This window comes from Tursiops truncatus, chromosome 13, assembly GCF_011762595.2.
Source record: "Tursiops truncatus isolate mTurTru1 chromosome 13, mTurTru1.mat.Y, whole genome shotgun sequence".
Lineage (NCBI taxonomy): Eukaryota > Metazoa > Chordata > Mammalia > Artiodactyla > Delphinidae > Tursiops > Tursiops truncatus.
Genome location: NC_047046.1, coordinates 46407645 through 46428264, shown reverse-complemented (window position 1 = coordinate 46428264; position 20620 = coordinate 46407645). Strand labels below are relative to the sequence as shown.

Below are 20620 nucleotides of genomic sequence, written 5' to 3'. Positions count from 1 at the left end.
GATTATTGTGAGTTCTTAGAAATTCAGAGAATACCTGATTCAGATATCTGTGGTTACTGTCAAGGGATGTCTACATGCAGTGTTTTGCCTTTATCCATATTGTTTATTTCCTTATGTGTTCTGTGGATTATTTGGGAAACCGTTTTCTCTCCTGTGACTTTGAAGTGCCCCTTCTGACTTCCTCCTCGCATTAGTTGAAATCTGTTTATCCCTCCTGTTGTCACTTCCCTCATAACTTTTTACGTTGAAGGTTTTTCTTTTTCTTAGCCCCTCTCTCTCCTCTAGAAGAAGCCATTGCTTCTTCCAAATAGCTGCCCCTCAGGGTCATTCAGACCAGTGCTTGAATCTTGATTTTTAAAAATTCCAGCTGTGTAACTTCTGAGTTTGTTTTCTGATCTCATAATGGGGAAAGCTGTACCTGTATCCCGGGGTGGTGTATTCGTTTCCTAGGGCTGCCGTACACGTTACCACACTCTATTCCAGTTGGCCAGAAATTTGAAATCAAGGAGTTGGCAGGGCTGTGCACCCTCTGGAGGCTCTAGGGGAGAATCCTTCCTTGTCTCCAGCTTTGGGTGCCTGTTGGCATTCCTTGGCTTCCTAGGCTGGTGGCCAGGTCACTCCAATCTCTGCCTCCATCCTCACATTGCTTTCTCGTGTGTGTGTGTGTGTGTGTGTGTGTGTGTGTGTGTGTGTGTGTGTGTGTGTGTGTGTGTGTGTGTGTGTGTGTGTGTGTGTGTGTGTGTGTGTGTGTGTGTAAAAACCTCCCTCTGCCTTTCTCTTGTATGTGCACTTGCCGTTGGATTTAGGGCTAACCCAGATAATCCAGGGTGATCTCGTCATCTCGAGATCCTTAACTTAATTACCTCTGCAAAGACTCCCTTTCCAAATAAGATAACGTTGACAGGTTCTGGGAATTAGGATGTGCACACGTCTTTGGGGGCCTCCATTCAACCTGTTACATAAGAATTAAGTGAAATGTAATTATATGTGTGTTTAAGTATATTTATATATGGCATTTAGCTCAGTGCCTGATGAATGTAGTTACTCAATGTTAATTCCTTTCCCTTCCCTTCAGAAATCTGTGCTCTCCAACATTCTGCCCCCCTGGGATGCTTTCCGCGGTTATGCTCAATTCAGAGCGTTTCTGCTCCGCTTTGCCCCTGCTGGCGTCCTGTGGTGACCATCAGGTAGTCTGCTTCTCGTCTTCCATCTTTCCTTGCTTGACCATGCCTGGGTGTCCCCATGTCTGTGGTGTGCTCTCTCTCCCGACCCCAGTCTTTCTAACCTTCCACGTCTGGCACTTTCTCACCTTCATTAATGTTACTTCTCATCTTCACAATGAGCTCTAGTCCCCTCTTCTTTGTTTTTGCACCCCATTCGTCCATTTGGACCTCTATAACTTATTTTCCATTGCTGCCAACACTATTCAAGTTGGATCGCTTATCCCCGTATATCCTTTGCAGCTGTGCACCTCACAGCCTCTGCTTATACTGTCCTATCGACGTAAATGTGCTTCTCCCTCCTTCCTCTTACTTCTCTTAGTGCCTTCGCTTTAAAATTCATCTTTCCTCCTTCCACTCAGGCCACAGTCATGCTCAGGTCCCTCCTGTTACAAGAAAACTTCCCTTGACCTTGCTCTCACTTACCTGTTCTAAAACTGGACTGCTTCCACTTTATCCACTCAACTCCTTACTAGTTTCCTTTTGTTTCCATTATTTGGGTGAAACTGCTCTCTTGAAGGTTGACCGTGATCTAATAGCTTTTTTCAAGGCTAACTGGGTTGGTGGTGAAGAGCTGGGTTGCTGGAGCTGACTGCAGGGGGTGAATTCTAGCTCCACTACTTGCCAATAACTGTGTGACCTTGAGCAAGTCCCTTAACTCCATGCTTCAATTTCCTTATCTGTAAAATGGGAATATTAGTACCTAGATTATAGGATTGCTTGTAAGGGTTACATAGATTAGTTTATGTAAGGAACTTCTAAGGATGCCCAGTAAAGTATGCACTAGGTATTAGTTTTTTTTATTTTCTAAGCTATTGTGTTTTAGTCTTTCTTGTTAGCCTGTGTGGTGACATTTGACATGGTTGACCGTTCCCTTTTCTTTTGTCCAGTGACTTCTTCACCATGTTCAAGCTCAGATTAATTCATCTCGGGGTCTTTTATCTTTGTGTCTCCTATTTGTGGTCTGAACTTCACCTTCTTATCTCCTTTCTAGATAATTTTTCCTGTGGTAATTCACCACCATGGTTCCTACTTTTACTTTTGTGTGAGTGTCTCCGCAAATTGTATTTGTACCTTGTCTTTCTTAGCTCCAGCACTGCGTTTATAGCTGCGTGTGAGAATGCCTAACCAACACAGTCTCCCTCACAGTCAGCTCTGTTGTTGACTTCTGGTTTTGTTAAAGGACCTGGAGATTGTGACGATTAGAAACATGGATGTCGGGATCAGAGGGATGTTGTATTTGAGTCCTTCAGTGCTTAGGAAGCCTTTCCAGATCACTGCAGACGGCACAGTCTCCTTGGCTTGAATACACAGCGTGCTTTCAGTGAACAAAGCTGCGTGTGGAAAGAGGTAGAGAGACACAGCTTTATGGCAAATGTACTCCTTAGTTTTATTAAGTTGAGAATGAGGCATGTTCATAAATCTTTCCACACAAACCCAGGGTAGGATGCCTAGAAGCTGTTGTAAACTGTTGATTTTTGAAAGTTTTTTTCCTTTAAGTTGTAGTTGTCCCCCCCTGGAAAACAGACTAGGTAAAGAAGTTAAATTTATGTCTCACAATGCAGAGGCAAATAGCAAATGAACTAAATTAGAGAACATGGCATCATTTTAATTAACCAGTGGTAGTTTTTAGTGTGTTTCTGAGTTGTCTTGAGACCAAAGGGCAAGGATGGGAAAGATTTCCCTCTTTGTTTTCTGAAATGTAGTCTCTTGTAAGTTGGAATAGAAATTTTAGACCAGGATTTCCAGGCTTGCCAATAAGATATTATATTTTATAGTAATGATAATTAGCAGGCAAGTATAGTTACTTGAGTGTGGATTACTGGACTTTCATGATGTTTGGTAATCAGACAGTCTGGACCATTCAGTGCTGGTTTCTTGGGCCTTGAAACTCTGACACATGGCCTTGCTCCTGTTAACAATGCCTCTGTTTAAACACAGCTTCATTCCTTAATGGGTTTTGATCTTTAGGGATTAAACCCGTGAGGACTATTAACCTAAGGAATGTAACTCAGTTAGCTGTGAATGATTTAAAATAAACTAATAGATTTCCATTTGGAGAGCTTGGTGTCTCACTTTATTTCTTCTCCATCCATCTAATGAATGGTAAATGCAGTCTTTTGGTAAATGATTCACCTTTGTCACAGGTGCCATCAGTGATACATTTTCTTAACGGTTTTGTTACCTGATATTTTGAAAGTTTTTAGGAAAATTTGACTTTGATTATCCTTTTCTGTACTGGATGTTTTCCTTGTTTCTTAAATTTGACTTGGTTTCAAGATTCAAACCATTTTCTTTGTAAGAGTAGGTGTGTTAATTAAAAGTAAAAGCTACATAGTTTTTAAAAGTTCTGTTTCCAGGACAGACAGTGAGGTACATGTGTTCTCACCTAGCATATCCTTGCTTAGGCCAGTACTGTTTCTTCCAAGGCTGGGAATCAGTACTGGTCTTCGCTTAATAACCCTTGGCTCAGTCCTGCTTCTCCATGACAGGTCTTTTTTTTTTTTTTTTTTTTTTTTTCCAGTTTGGTGCATAACAAATATTTAGGATATTTACACCACTGATAACAGATTTCGTGTATAACTTTAGGATTAAATGATCCGAGAGATTGTAAATCAGTTGGCATTCATTTTTTTTTCCTGCATCATTTCAGTTGAACTTGAGATCTTGGTTTAGGTAGAGCTGCTAATGTTACTTTGGCTTTTCTTGAACATTTTCCCACATTTTTGGTTGGCTGTTCTCTTTGTTTTCATTCTTCACTTTGTCTCGTTTGTCTTTTAAAGTCCATTAGAAAGCAAAACTGTAATAAAAACTTGTGGGGCTTGTAACCCTGGTATAATAAATTCAAGTCTAAGCAAGTTAAATCTAATTATAGGACTGCTTTCTAGAGAGGATGTGGACAGTCTACTAAAAATGATTGAGGTAAAGCTTATGTGGAACCTGGATTTCTGTTTCTCTCTCTTTTATGGCTTGAAGGTGAGAGAAAGAGTGTTAATACACTCTGCTTCTCTACTCTCGTTATCTATTTTCTGTTCATTTGTACTTTGAGCAAGTTCAAATTTCAAAAAAATGGGAAAGGAGGTAGCAAACGTTTTGCTCATTTCTCTGTATCATGTCGAAGAAGCAGAACTGGGCCCAGAAAATGAGTCGGCATTTTTGATTTTTTCATTCAGCATTCATTTTTCGAGAGTGTCATTACTGTGTTGGGAGACAGCTTACCTTAAAATTGAAAGAGCCATTAACCGAGGCTTGCAGTTTCTTGGTTTTGCCATGAAAGTGAGCTTCCTCCTCTTGTCTGAATGGAGTTTATGATTTTTAGCTTCATGCTTGGAGAAGTTAGAGTAGAAGGGGCTTTAGAGAAACCTAGTGTAGTACGGCCAGTTTTAGTTGAGGAAACTGAGATCCAGTGAGCTGCCCATGGTAGCAGAATCAGGACCAAAAAAGAAAAGGTCTTTTGACTTGACTTCTGTGCCTGTCTGAGGAGGCTTGCCATCTCAAAAGTCAGGGGTTTTTGTAATCTTTGTCAAATTACCAGTTTCTCCCAAAGGAGGAGATTAGAAATTATTTTTGAAGCACTTACTCTGGAGAATTAGATTAACAGCTTGAAAATGCCACATTGATTTTGATTTTGTCTGCTTTTACAGTCCTGGTAGGTAGATTTGTGATTTAAAGGGGGTGTAAAAGTTCAAGTATTTAAGAAAAATTACAAAAAGTGATACTGATTCTAGATCATTCTACACTCTGCCCCTCCAACGGCTTGAGAATTTGCAAGATCCATACCCATACTAGAGAGATTGATTTATGATCTATTTATGATTCAAGATGGAATCCTCACCTTTGTGGAGTCTTTGGTTTGAGGGAATTAATATAGAATTAGAGAAAGTGAATTTTAGGAGTATATGGTTGAATACTTATAAAAAAATGCCTCTTCGAAATTTCTAAGTATATTTTATAGTAGAAAATCATCTATGGATAAAGGAATTACGATATTTCAGTTTGTTCGTTTAGTCTCATTCTGTTTGATGGATGGATGTTACTACTTTAATTTTTTCATTTTGTTGTTTTTTTAAAAGAGTTTGTTTTTGTAAGTTTTTGATAATGGGAAATAGTCATTTTATATTTCTCTTTTCCCTTTGGATGTACTAATTGAGTCAGTTTGGGTCTATTGGGCAGTTCCTCAATTCTGAATATTTTTAAAAATTTTTAAAAAGCTTATTGAGTCATGACATTCTCTTTTTTTTTTTCCTTTATAGCCAACACATATCTCTTTATGGTACAAGCTCGAGGAATAATGTTGAGAGAGAATGTAAAAACAATAGGACATATGATCAGGCTGTACACAAATAAAAACACTACACTCAATGGTACAGGTAAGACTGCTTCCTGTTTAATTTTGCTTTGCTTCCACTTCTTACCCTTAGAGTCATAAATCAGTAAACCAAATCTCTTCAGCTCTGGTTCTGCCTCCAAGTACCTTCCTGTTAAAGATGAAGGTCTCCTACTAAGTGCACTGGGAGGGTCTTTCACTGCTTGAGTCGGGACTGTCATGTATTCTAGGATATATATAAGGGTATGATCACCAAGGTGATGAGGGCTTTGTATAAAGATACTTAAGTTAATTCTTGCAAACATAAAATATGAAAAACAGCTTGTACTTTTTCAGTTTGCCTACTGTGTTGAAAAGAAATTACCCACAAAGAGAGTAATTTATTCCTCTTAGCCATACTGCCATCTTCTTTATGCCCATTCTAATTCCTAAGATGCTTTCCCAGCTATGTCTAGAAAGTACTTGTTTTTAGTTATAGAAGAGTCTTAATAATTGTATGGCCTTTTTAGGGGCTAATGGGAGAAATCATATAAAATTGGAAATCAGTAGCTGCTCTTGTCTTTTTAAAATATAATCTGGAAGAAGAATCTCCATCAGAATCACATGAGGTTAAAACCTGTGTAATAGGCCAAACTAGTGATTTAATGATGTAAATAGGTTCAACTGCTGTGGGAGGATGCTTGTGCTCTTCTCTGGCAGTGTTTCCACATTGTCTTCCTGAAGTAGAATTGGCTGTTATTTTAAAGGGTTCAGTGGCTGATTATCAGTTGTTGCATCCACTGTATTCTCATTTTAAACAGTTAAAGTGAAAGACTTATGTCAACAGTTCTTCATTCATTGTGCCACTGTAAATCACACACACATATCCCCACACCCTAATAGGAAGTCCCTATCTCCCAACCATAGGTATATTTTCTTAAAATGGGCGTTAAGATGGGTAATACTTTTAGACCCTTCTAAAAATTCAAGACTGTGACATTGATTCTTAATTTAATGTCACACATGCTTCTGCAAAACCTGTCCTAGTCATTTGCCTGATTTGTATTATGATGCCGCCAATCAAACATTCTTAGTTTTCTTCTTCCTTTTAACTTTAAAGAAATTTCCTTTAGAAAGACTGTCTCATCTGAGCTGATATTTTAATAGTACGGTAAAAGTCTCATGAACTGGTCTTCTGCATTAATTGGTCTTCTGAACAGTAGGTCAATTTTAGGAGAAGTTTAAACATTTTAAAAGCTTCGCTAAGACTTGTCCTGGTTGAATAAGTTGATGTGAAGGTATTCGCTAAAAGTTCATTCACCTGAAGTATTAAGCATCTTTAAGTTACTGTATTTATATAAGTGAGTGCTAATAGAATCTGTGCCCAATCAGGTTATTTTCCTGGAGTATGAATAAGTTATATGCGTGAATGTTGCATTTTTGATTAGGAGAACTGGTTACTTGGGCAAGACAACCCTGCCCTCAACCCCACTGCAGCATCCCACAGCTGAAAAAAAGGAAATCCTCTCTTCCCCTCACCAAGTCGTAGTTGCAGTGAAGACCGAACAACCAGTGCATCCTTTGATGAAAGTGTGCTTTTTATGAACCTTTGGAAAATTTTCACATGGTTCCTTTACTGATGGTGCAACTCTTCTCAGGAGACCGTCAGTTATTGTATCAGTTAGGAATTAGGTTTGGTTGTAAGAGAAACCTGCCTGCAGTGGTTTAAACCCATGAGGCTTGTACAAAAGAAGTCTGGATGGAGGACTGTTTCTGTTGTGGAGAAAGTCTTCACACACTTTCCCACTTCTGCTCTGTCATGTAGCTTCACAGGCTAAGATGGCTGTGGGTCTCCAGTCTCTATGTTTGCCCTTGGGTCATTAGAAGGAGAGATGGAAGGGAGGGAAGAAGAAGAAATAGAGTGCCCCCTTTGTAAGGACCCTTCCCGGAAGTCCCATGTAGTAGTTCCACTTACGTCTCACTAGCCAGAACTTAGTTGTAAGGACGCCTGGGAATGATAGTCTTTGAGCTGGGCTCCCTGCTGCCCTGAATGAAATTGGGGTTCTGTTACCAAGGAAGAAAGGGAAAATGGAGTTTGAATAGGCAACTGTGAGGTTCTGCCGTGTTCATTTATCTTGAGTAGTTAGTGTAGGTATCCTTAGCTAGATATTAGAGATACAAGATGAAGAAAAACATCCTCCTGAAACTGTGCCTTTAAACAGCATAGTCTTTCTTCCACGTTGTCACATTACCTTTTTTAGGGAAAATAATCTTGGAGCTTTCGAGCTAGAAGGACCATTAGAGATCACCTACTTCAACCCCATTATTATACAGCTGGGAAAACTGAGGCCCCAGACGAAGTGATTGACCCACGGCTGCACAGCTAGTAACTAGTCAACCAGGACTAGAGCTTGTCTTTCAGACTTCTGATGTTCTCTGGTTTAGGGATCAGAAGACTCTGGATCTAGCACTTGTTCTTATACCAACTAGCTATCGTATATTTAAAAGATTCAGCAAGCTCTTTATGCCCAGCTTTTTCATCTACGCTGTTTCATAGAACTATTAGAATAAAATGAAGATCTGGCATTTAGCATTCATTGTAAAAGGCAAATAGTACTATTCAAAAATAAAGGATTCCTACCAAAAGAAAAAAAAAATCCTCCCTCTACATGAAGATCTCTAGGTTTCTGAGAGAGATGGAAATGTAAATAGCTACTTATAATGCAGTGATTTATTTCTGCACAGACTTGTACAGATGAAATCTGCCAAAAAGGAGATAATGGACACTAAGGTTTACAAAGAGCTAATTGAGCTCCAGGGGAGAGTTGATGAACATGTATTGACTCATTTAAAATTTATCACTTAGACTTCCCTGGCGGTCCAGTGGTTGAGACTCTGTACTTCCAGTGCAGATGGGTTCGATCCCTTGTCGGGGAACTAGGATCCCAGATGCCCCTCGGCATGGCCAATAAAAAAGAAGATTATCACTTAGATTAGATCTTAAAAATTCTCATCACAAGAAAAAAAACTGTAACCGTGTGAAGTGATGGATGTTAATTAGCCTTGTGGTAATCATTTCACAATATATACATGTATCAAATCATTATGTTGTACACCTTAAACTAACACAGTGTTATATGCCAATGAAAATAGTTTGCAAAAAACATAATATTTAACACTTAGTGGCAAATTGTGATATTTCTAAGTACATTTGATTCCAAAAAGGAGTTTTTAACCCTGTGCCTGAACGTTCTGAAGCACCAAGTGTAAAGAGATGTATGTAAAATTTTTGTAAAGAAACCATGTTCTTTTATAATCAAATGGTGCCTTGCCTTGTAGCCCACGGAGTCAGTCAAATTAAGAAAACAAAATGTATTCAGTGAGCAGTTATCAAAACAGATGACAAGGGTCACGCAGTGTTAGAGCTGGTAGGTTTGTTAGAAATAACCCAGCACACTTCCTCATTTGGTGGATGCATGGTCAGAGGCCCACAGACATCGCCAGACTGACATGACAGGCTAGCAGTAAATAGACTGGAATGCTCATTGAGTTTCTGTTACCTGCTTTAAGCTGCCTTTTGCAGGGAAACCAAAGCCCTGGAGAGGTCTTCTTTGGTCCTGTTCTCCTAAGGTCCAGTGAGAGCTGAAGAGGGGACTTGTCCAGCAGTTTTCATTCTGTGTTTCCTTTTCGTTTGGTGTGGCTCTGGAAGGAAGAAGGCAGGGGCCAGGTCTCACTGTGGTTTCATCCATTCATTAGATGAAATAATGTCTACATTTTACAGCAGTTGTGGTGGATCAGCCTTCAGTGCATTGTCATGCATCACCTTTTAAAACTCCTGATTTGGGGGCTTCCCTGGTGGTGCAGTGGTTGAGAGTCCGCCTGCTGATGCAGGGGACACGGGTTCGTGCCCCGGTCCGGGAAGATCCCACATGCCACGGAACGGCGGGGCCCGTGAGCCATGGCCGCTGAGCCTGCGCGTCCGGAGCCTGTGCTCCGCAACGGGAGAGGCCACAGCAGTGAGAGGCCCGTGTACTGAAAAAAAAAAAAACAAAAAAAACCCAAAAAAAACCCTCCTGAAATGAAAGCAGTGGGTTATACTCCATGGGCCTCACCACTTTTGTAGGAATAACGATTTTGTGGGTTTATTACATCAGAGTCTCCAAAAGTTTAAATCATTGTTGGCTATATTATCAGTTGTGAAGTGTTTATTTGCAGTAAGTTTCTACTATGTTGTAGGTCCTTTATTAGATGCTAGAAATCAAAGGCAATTTGATTTCAGTTAAAAGAAGTTTATAGACTAATGGCAAGGGGGTGGATAGCCTTATATACAAAATACTTTGGGATGACGTAACTACCACTGGACACAGTACTTAAGGGATACAGATGCTTTTATTAGTCTGACAATAAGTTGAGATCCTTATGATCATTTGTAATGATGTAGCCAAGAATAACATGTTTAGCTGCAAAACTTCATATTTAAAGGACATGAATATACTGATACTGCATGTCTTTAAGTTTTTTTTTTTTTTTTAACATTAGTTCTTTGAAAACTGATGAAAGTGATCCATGAGTTCTTTTGTAAAAAAAAATTCAATCATTTTGGCATGAGAATAAAAAGTGAAACAGTCCTCCAGCCCTCCTGTTGCCATGAGACTCCCCAAAGGGAGCTGCTGTTAACAGTTTGTGTTGCAGAGATGTCTGGAGAGCTTAAAATCTCTGTGAGTTAGGTGTGGATTAATAGAGTCTATAAATTATGTGTGGCTAAGAAAAGGGGCCCAAGCTTTAATGACAAGAATTAATAAATTATTTACAGTAAGAAAATACCCTTATTTAAATTTAACTACGTGACATTAAGAAATTAGGAATGCGTGAGTGTTAATGTTTATCTTCTTCAGCATTATATGAAAATGAGCACACACACTGCCTTTGGAACACATAAAGGCAGTGCACTCCCAGGGACAAGCTTATCTATCTTCTGTTTTCAGCTCCTACAAATGCATTGTGTAGAGTAGATGTTTGGCTAACATAGTGGGAGTCCCCATAAAAGCAGAACTTTTAGTTTTTTTTACTATACCTTGAAATTTGATATATATCTAGATATATATTTTTAAAGGGATTTAAAAAAAAAGAAGCAGAACTTTATTGGACTTCCTTACACTTATTTTATGTTTAGTATCTTTAAATCTTTCAGATATCTATGGGTGAGATACAGAGTATGGGCTCCTAGAGGGGTTTCCGTGGTGTTAGTCCGTCCCTGTGTGTCTTGGCGTACAAAACAGCTAATGTCCACTGAATCCCTCCCCCTCCTTTGTCTTAGAGGATTTTCCTTATCAAATGCTTTCCAGGGCTCCTCTGGAGAAAGGCATTGGGGAGGATTCTGTTACTGGGGCTTTCTGACTTCCTGGTGGAATAGGCCTTAGCCATTGTACCATCATTGGTCCCTATTTATCATGTTGGGGTTTTCTGGTAACACACTTACCTTAAAGCCTCCTTACTGATGCCTTTCCAAGTTCGTAAGGTGTTTCCACTTATTCATAAGGGGTTCCGCTCTGCAAGGCCCCTTCCAGAAGGTGGGCCTGAAGGTGGGGTGTGTCTCTTTGCTCCAAAGTGCCATCCTGGCTCCCAGGCTGCATCCCCATCTACGGTATATATTTTTTTTAAAGAATTTCTTCAGTTTACTTTATTATTTATTTATTTATTTGTCACACCACGTGGCTCACAGGATCTTAGTTCCCCCGACCAGGGACTGAACCCAGGCCCTCGGCAGTGAAAGTGTGGAGACCTAACCACTGGACTGCTAGGGAATTCCTGTCATCTACTGTATTCTGATGATGAGTGAATATTTATGTTAGGCCAAGCCATGGACGGGAGGTGTTTGGTTTTCTTTGACTCTTCTCACATGCTTCATATTCAATTTCCAGGATTCTGCGGTGAGAGGGTTTAGCTTTTACAGTCCAGTAAGGCTGTGATTTTGACCTTCAGCCTTTTGCTTGCTGGTCTCTGGCTGACAGGCCTCTCTTCTAAGTCATATGCCCGTTCTCCCCCTTTCTCACTCTGCATGCAGGCCAGTTCTGATAGGAATACCTCTGTTATCAGAGCAGATTACTGAAGACTGAAAGTCTTCACATTTTCCTAAAGTGTCTGCTAGAACTTCATTTCCTGTGGGTACAGGGTTTGTGATCCAGAAGACAGATGGTAGTTTAATCAGCGGTTTCCATTTCTCATCTCTTACTCACCACATGTTGGTCTCATTCTCTCAGACCAACTTCCTCTTACATAGCAGGAAGCTGGCAGGTCATGGTTCCCAGATTTGCATCTCAGAACTTTGTTCCAGAAAGGGACTGAAATGGGAGCTCCTTGGTTCCAAGTTTAAAATTCCCAAGGCTCTGACTGTTCCAGGTTGAGTCAGGGGCTCATTTCTAAAGCAGTCACTCCTAGCTGAAGTTCCTGAATATGCATATGGGCTAGGGATTGTTCTGAGCACTTTGTACACTTATCTTTCTGAAATCTGAAAACGACAGCATGAGGTAGGTGCAGATGAGAAACTCTGTTCTCTTGCTTTGTACCACAAAGCTAGTGTGTGTTGGGGCAGGATTTGAACTCAGCACTTGCCTTTGGTGCTCTAAACCGTACCCTCGGTGTTCCATAATTTGCTGACTCTAAAGGTAAGGGACCTAATGTAATAACAGCTCCAGGGCTCTCTAGAAACTGCAGCCCACGGGTTGGGAATGACTAATTTAAGGACTTTAAATGGGCTGTATTACAAAAGTCAGTTGAGTGGGTAAATCGCAGTTTCTCAAGTGTGAGGCGATGAGAAAACATTACTCCCACCCTCTGCTCTGTGGATGTGGAAGCAGTGTGCTGTGGCTGTGTGGCTGTCCAGAACACCCTGGGCTGTTTGATACTGAAGAGGATCCCCTGGTGTACTTTCACTCCCTCTTTTTTTTTTTAACACCTTTATTGGAGTAATTGGAGTATAATTGCTTTACAATGGTGTGTTAGTTTCTGCTTTATAACAAAGTGAATCAGTTATACATATACATATGTTCCCATATCTCTTCCCTCTTGCGTCTCCCTCCCTCCCACCCTCCCTATCCCACCCCTCTAGGTGGTCACAAAGCACCGAGCTGATCTCCCTGTGCTCTGCGGCTGCTTCCCACTAGCTATCTATTTTACGTTTGGTAGTGTATATATGTCCATGCCACTCTCTCACTTTGTCACTCCCTCTTTCGAAGTGGCTCAGCTGGGGGAAGGGTGGAAACACCTGTTCTCTTACAGTTGCAAATGGGCCTGCTCTGTGTGTACGCATGGATCGGGCCTTGTTGCTCCCCAGACTTGTCCCAGCTTCCCCCCGGGGAAATCGTGCTGAGAGGTCCCGTCTGGCAGTGGTGAAGGGTGAATGGGAGAGTAGTCACGGCAGCTGTATTTTGCTTTTCTCTAGTTCTTTATAGATAATTGCTTTTACGTACTGCTGCAGATTGCAGATTGTAGTCTTTACACAGTGACGGTGACACATTTCATACTAGGAGCAAAGCAAAAGACAATTTTTGGGTTGTAACTTTTCTCTCTCTCTCTAAGATTATCCTGAAGGCAATAATTCAAGTGATTATCTTGTTCAAGCAACAACGTATCTTCCGGGAAACTTCACATATTCGCCATACCTCCCCTGCCCGGAAAAGCTGCCTTACATGCGTAAGTTTCATCTACTTTTGACTTAACTATTTGCTTGTATTATAATAAAATGAAATCGCATGGTTTGAGCACACCACCCTCAGGCCATTATTGGGGGTGCTCGTATTCATATCACGTAGCATGTTATTTGACTTTCTTCTGAGAGGGGTGCAAAGCAATTTTTTGGGAGGGGGAGGAGGATTGAAAAGCTAAAGAAAAAGCTTATGCCTTACCCAGAAGTAATCTCACCTCTGTTGTGAGTTTGATGTGTGTTCTTAAAATTATCCTTAAAATGATTTTAACACTATCTTTTACATAGATAGGAAATTAGAACGTTTCAAAGGTTTTAAGAAATTATATAAATGATTTTAAAATTACATTTCCTTCTGTAACTTGCTTTCTTAATTATTTTTTGAGAACTGTCCGTGCTGATACATAGAGATCAGTTTATTTCCCTTCACTGTCGTATAGTGTATCTTTGAATAATTGAATACATGTACCACATTTCATTTACCTTTTTCTCTGCTGATGGAAATTTAGGTTGTTTCTACTGTTTTGCTACCACAAAGCAGTGCTGTAAGGAACAACATCATACAGATTTCCCTGTGCATGTGTGCTTGAGGGTTCATGCCTAAAAGTGGAATTGCTAGGTAGGCTGGTGTGGTTGCACTCCACAGCCGCGGTACCAGTTTATATCCCCAGGGGCAAAGCGTGAATGCACCACTTTGATATTGATGGACTTTAAAAATTTTGCTATTCTTATAGATAAAACACTTTTTGCTATTATGACAAATCAAAAAAGGTATCTCGTTTCAGTTCTTACTTTCTTCATTACTGGTGGGTTTGAGTGACTTTTCCTGTGTTTGTGAGTAGTTTTGAGTTTTCTCTCCTGTGACTCAGTTACCGTTTTATCGGTTCCTTATTGGTTAATTAGATTTTTGTATTGATCAGTGGGAGTTCTTTATATATATTCCAGCAGTGACCTATTGTCTGCTATATGTGTTGCAATTGGCTTGTCTTTTCATTTTGTTTATGGAGTCTTTTATTTTATAGATGTTTAAAATTATGTTTCTAAGTGTATCAATCACATTATTTAAGGTTTTTGCTTGTTTTGGTCTTAAGAAAGCTTTCCTTATTACCCGAAAGCCGTACGAATACTCTTTTATTTCCTTCCAATAATTTTACAATTTTGTTTTGAATTTTCGTGTATAATATGAGGTAGGGATCAAGATAACTGTATTTTAAACATTTTTTTCAAAATTATGAAGATAATACATTATCGTTTAAAAAAACCTCTATAATCAGTCAGAAGCCACACGGCTGTTATTTTGCAGCTTTTATTGTTTGTGTCTCCCTCCTCTGATTTTAAGCATACTTTGTACATATAAGTTAGTATCTTGATTTTTATGTAATTAAAATTCAAATAAACGTTATTTTGAATTGCTTATTTATCCACGTGTCTTAATGTCCTCAGTATCTAAGGTGTGTTTTTTATGTCTTTATGTTACTTTTCTTTATTGAGGCAGTTAGTCTTTGCCTGTCATGTTTGTAGGATTTTTTTCAGTATGTTGTTGATAGAGATATCTGTAATAAAAAGTATGATTCACCTTTTATTATCATCTAAGGGCATGGTTCTCACGCTCTAGGGTACATCGGAACCACTGGACAGCCCTATAAAACACACATTGCGGGGCCCACCTTCAGAGCTTCCGAGTCAGTAGATGTGGAGTGGGGTCTGAGAATTTTCATTTCTGACAGGTTCCCAGGTCATGCTGATGTTGGTGATCCTTGGGCCACAGACCCACTGATCTAGAATTGATCCTGGCTGCACCATAGCTTTCATAATTCTGGGACCCAACCCCTAAGTTTCTCATTTTATTAATTAGCTGCAGGGCCTGAGTATTTAAGAAAAAATTCTCAGCTGATTCTCATATTGTTATCTCCTTGCTGTCCTGTAATAGAGAATGAAGCTATGGTTTTTGTGGCTATGTATTTGTCGTTACTTTGTCACTGCAGCCTTGGCTTTCTAAAAATGAATGTTTTTGTCTGTGTAGTACTGAGACCACTGGGTGTAATGTTCTGTTGAAATATTGATTACAGTAATTTCATTTTCATAATTTGCATATTCAAGGATTTATAGTTTTAGGAAATCTTTCTGTTCTTGGTTTAGTTGCCATTTTCTTAATTAGTGCTTTCTGGGTACTAATTGAAGTCTGTTTCAGAGCGTCTGCCTGCCAGGCCTTGCCCTCCTCTCCCCTGGCCCCGTAACTCATAAATGCTCCTGTCACGTGCTTGAAAGATTGTGTCGCGGCTGTTCTCACTGCCTTTCGCTGACTGTCTTGGTGACCCGCTCCTCCCCTCTGCTCCCATCAGTCTTGCATTCTTCTGCAAGAGAGGATCACACCCGTTTGGCCAGCTACCTTTTCACAGAAGGCCTCCTCATGGCTCTGCTGGCTTTGGGTCCAGCACCAATTCCTTGTCCAATTAGCTGTGGCCAGCCTGATGGGATGATGGTTTAGTAGAAAATATGCCCTCATACAGATAACTCCTTAGGAAGGGCCCTGACACGAGCCATCCTGGAGAACCCCCTCACTAGTCCTGTGACCACTGCAAAGTAGAGCCTCAGTTTGCCTATCTGTAAAATCTGGGATTATATGCCCACTTCACAGTGTTGTGCGGATAAAGAGAAGCACAGTGCTTGAAGCTTGGTAGACGTTAATTTGCTGTTCCCTTTCCTTTTCCTCATTTCTTTGAATGATGGAGCCAGATTTTACGATGATCAAGGGAGTGAGAAACCTAGGAGAAATGTGTGGAGTTAAGGCATTTTTTACTTAGCTACGCATCCTTAATTTGTTTTTAATTAACAGAATTGTTTCCCATTGATGAAAGAGAACAGCATAATAAAATACCTATGTATAAAAATCTTATTGTCATATCACACAAAATAATTGAATACCATACCTCCCCAAATAATAGTCAAGGAGAGTCTGTGTAAGAAGGTGATCTACTTAGATGAAAACCATTCAAGTATGTATGATACTGAATTCCTGTAATCACCAGAAGGGAAGTTAAGGCTTAAAGTTGTTGTTTGATTATCTAGCTGTAACTTGCTTTTGATTTTTGTTGGCACTGGATTACCATAAAGATGAAGTTTGAACTTCTCCAGTTGGAATTCACATAAAGTTGATTTCATGGATTTCAGCATTATTTCACAATCAATTACAGTGTAAAATCTATTTTAAATGTTATTTGTACAATATGAGTGAATACTTCTTTGTTATTGTTAGTATTTATAGGTTCTCCAGAGGGTGAATCCACTTTCAGTTTTATTTTATTTATGTGACACTCTCCGTGCTAACAATTCACTTTATCTAGAGCTGAAAAATAATAAGTGCTTAGCATGGATGTTTTGATTTTCTGGATGAGGTTAGAGATGGAAAATGTCAGTCGTGCACTTTGCATTAAAATGAAGATGGACTTACGTGTAGATTTCCTATCTTTTAATTCCTATTCAAATAGAGTGCAATTTGTAATGACTTTTATATATTTTGTCCTTAGCGTTTTTGGAGTAGTTGCCTTTGTGGTTTAACCCTGATAGTTTCTATAGTTGCTAGCCTTAGGAGCATAACAGAAGCTACAAGGACTTTTTGAGATGAATTTATAAACTTCAGAGAAGCTCAGGTAATGCTTAATGTAACAAACCATCATGCCCACGTTTATTGTAGAAAAGAGTGATGGGGGCCACTGCAGAGGAACGGAGCAGTCGTGACCCGCCTGCAGCCGCCCCTGTGTTGTTCGCAGGGGCAGGCGGGGAGAAACACAGCTGAGTATGTGCCTGCCGGCTGGAGCGGGTTACACATTCGGAGGAAGGGTTGTTATGTGATGAAAGGGAGACAGCAGTTTCCTTCTGGAAGGAAAGAGAGACTTCAGAGAGAGGGAACATTGGAAGTGGGTCTTGCAGGATGGTTCAGCAGGTAGCTGAGGGGGCAGTGTCCGAGCACAGGAGGCCCTGTGTTCTGAGAATGGGGAGTGGTCCGCTGGGACTGGGGTGGGTGTGTAGTGGGATGTGTGCTGCATAGGGAGGTGAAGGGCCCTGTGTAAAGGACTCACCAATCCGAGGGCTGCCTGGGTTCCATGAAGCTGTCGGCATCTGTGAGGTGGGCATCAGAGGGAACGGAGCCCCTGAGAGTGTGTGCAGAGGGTTGATTTACAGCCTGGTGTGTATCTCTCTAAGATAAGGGCACATGGTTTTCCAAGGGTCTAGGGACAAAATAGGGTAAAAACAGAAAACACTGCTTTTTTAAAAAAAATTAATTTATTTTGGGCTGCATTGGGTCTTGTTGCTGCGCACGGGCTTTCTCTAGTTGCGAGCGGGGGCTACTCTTCGTTGCGGTGCTCGTGCTTCTCATTGCGGTGGCTTCTTTTGTTGTAGAGCACGGGGTCTAGGTACGCGAGCTTCAGTAGTTGTGGCACATGGGCTCAGTAGTTGTGGCTCGTGGGCTCTAGAGCGCAGGCTCAGTAGTTGTGGCACATGGGCTTAGTTGCTCCGCGGCATGTGGGATCTTCCTGGACCAGGGCTCGAACCCATGTCCCCTGCACTGGCAGGCAGATTCTTAACCGCTGCGCCACCAGGGAAACCCCAGAAAACACTGCTTTAGGGAATGTAACCTTCATCTGCTTTAGGTAGGTACATGGTGTGACTAGGATGGTAGCTTGGAAAGATGATCCTGATGAGAAGTTGAAAATGGATGAGCATGGGGAAGTGCCGGGATCTGGAGGGGCCGTGAGGAGCTTCCTGCAAGGGCCCCAGAGGAACAACGGGCACGTGCCGGGGCTGTGGCGCCGAAGAGAAGAGACGTGGTGACCAGCTGAGGGATCAGGGCTGCTTTCCAGGTTTCTGTCTCGGTGGCCGTTAACTGAAACATATAATGCGGGATAAACCTCACATTTGGAGAACGGGGAAGTGCATGAGTTCAGTGTTGGGCCTGTTCTGTTTAAAGCTCAGGAGAGTTCTTTTGGGGTCTGAATTTCTTCAGAGGGATCTGGGCTGGAGATGAGAGGAGGGGAGGTCCTACGAGTGGACCCCTGGAGAACATCCATGTCTGAGGGGCAAGGGGAGGTCAGCAAAGAAGGGAAGGCAGCCAGGGACACAGGGGAGTCAGGGGACGGTGTTCCAGAGGACAGCAAGGAGAGGGCTCCACCTTGTCACATACCTCAGAGCAGGTAGAACGAGGGACTGTGAAAGGCCATTGAATTGGGCACGAAGAACACTCACGGAATCACAGTCGGCACAATTCCAGTGGGGCGGCAGCGTGAGAAGCAAGATACACTGTCCTGAGAAGTGACTCAGAAGTCTGTAAAAACTAGTTGGTTTAAAACAAGGACGTTTGGGACTTCCCTGGTTGTCCAGTGGTTAGGACTCCGCCTTCCACTGCAGGGGGCCCAGGTTCCATCCCTGGTCGGGGAACTAAGATCCCTGCAAGCTGCATGGCATGGCCAAATAATAATAATAAATGAATAAAACAAAGAAGTTTGGTGGGAAAGGGAAGGAGACTGGGGGGAAGGAATCTGTGGAGGAGGTGGGGTCAAGGTGACAACGTTTTAGGAAGAGATGGACTTAAGTGAACCTTAAGCGCTGCGGGCGTGGAGGGGAAGACTCTGGACAGATGGGGAGTGAAGGGAGGAGAAGGGAAGCATCCAGGGAGCCTGGATCTTGGAGAAAGTGACAGGACACAGAATGTACTCGGGTTGAAGAACTGGCCTTGGAAAGTAGTAGGGGGACACCTCCTGCCCTGAGGCGGGAGTGACGTTCATTTGGAGATGAGGGGGGGAAAGTAAAGGGGGTTCAGGCCTGTTGCTTCTGTGTTCCTAATAAAGTAGGGGAGGCCAAGAAGGATGAGGGGGATACGTGTGAAGGATATGTGTGAGGGGGCGGCCAAGAAGGATGGAGCAGCTTGTAAAGGAGGAGTAGATATTTTGAACGTTGTAGGTCATGCAAAGTGGAGTCAAGCAATCATAAAGGAAAAGGTGCTCACTAACCGGTTAGCCAGGAGAGCCCTCCCTACCCCGTGGGGGTCAAAATGTACAAAGAATATAACGCTCGTTTCTGCTGAAAGCTTACTATGTTTAAGGCAGTAAATTAGGTACTGTCACCTCAGTGGTGGGATTATGTGCTTACGTGATTTTCTTCAATGGTATTTCTTGGGTGCAGGATTTGAGCATGGAAAATTGTTGATCAGGTGTGGCAGGTCAGGAAGGGAGGGAAAATAACAGTGTTTGTGAGTATATGGGTGTGTCTTAGTCTGTTCGGGCTGCTATAGCAAAAATACCATAGACTGGATGGCTTAAGCAGCAAATATTTATTTCTCACAGTTCTGGTGGATGGACGTCTAAGGTTAAGGTGTCAGCAGATTCGGTATTTGGTGAGGGCCTGATTCCTGCTTCATAGATGGCTGTCTTCTTGCTGTATCCTCACATGGTGGAAGGGGTGAGGGATCTCTCTGGGGTCTGTTTTATAATGGCACTAATGCCATTCATGAGGGCTTCATCCTCATGATGTAATCAGTCCCCAAAGGGCCCACCTCCTAAAACCATCACATTTGGGGTCAGGATTTAAAAATATGAATTTGGGGGGTGGGGAGAACAAACATTCAGTCCATTGCTGTGATTGGGTGAAACTCGTGGAGCTGGGTTTCTCTACGTGTGGTCCAGAGATGATCTACACCAGAAGCCATGGGGATGCTGGTTAAAAAAAACCTGGGTGACATATATATGGAATTTAAGAAAAAAAAAATGTCATGAAGAACCTAGGGGTAAGGCAGGAATAAAGACGCAGACCTCCTAGAGAACGGACTTGAGGTTATGGGGAGGGGGAAGGGTGAGCTGTGACAGGGCGAGAGAGAGTCATGGACATATACACACTAACAAACGTAGTAAGGTAGATAGCTAGTGGGAAGCAGCCGCATGGCACAGGGATATTGGCTCGGTGCTTTGTGACAGCCTGGAGGGGTGGGATAGGGAGGGTGGGAGGGAGGGAGACGCAAGAGGGAAGAGATATGGGAACATATGTATATGTATAACTGATTCACTTTGTTATAAAGCAGAAACTAACACACCATTGTAAAGCAATTATACCCCAATAAAGATGTTAAAAAAAAAAAAAAAAAAAAAACCTGGGTGGCCACAGAGGTCAGTTCAGAGGCTGAGCCACCAGAGCAAGGCCCAGACCACTCTGGGCAGCATCTCCTGTTGCCATTTGGCAGAGATCACAGCTCCGATCAGACGTGCCCAGAGGTGCCACTCCTGGGGTCCTTAATGCCAGAAGCTTCTGCCAGCACTTTTACTGAAAGACAGTTTTGCAGAGTGCCCACGTCCTCATGTTCACTTCTGTTTCAGAGTCACCTTCGGGTGCATCTTGTCACTT

At 41.7% G+C, this 20620-nt stretch overlaps 1 protein-coding gene across 5 annotated transcripts in view; it reads left to right on the top strand.

The window, feature by feature from the left end:
- B4GALT6 (beta-1,4-galactosyltransferase 6) overlaps window positions 1–20620 on the top strand; it is a 66083-nt gene that overhangs the window by 13624 nt on the left and 31839 nt on the right. For 3 of the 5 annotated variants that reach the window (XM_004313790.4, XM_073790637.1, XM_033837648.2), the window contains exons 2-3: window positions 5474–5590; window positions 13105–13218. In XM_004313790.4, coding sequence (XP_004313838.2) covers window positions 5474–5590; window positions 13105–13218 — 231 coding nt within the window. The remainder of the gene's footprint in view (window positions 1–5473; window positions 5591–13104; window positions 13219–20620) is intronic. The other 2 variants (XM_019930443.3, XM_033837649.2) reach the window with 1 other exon arrangement.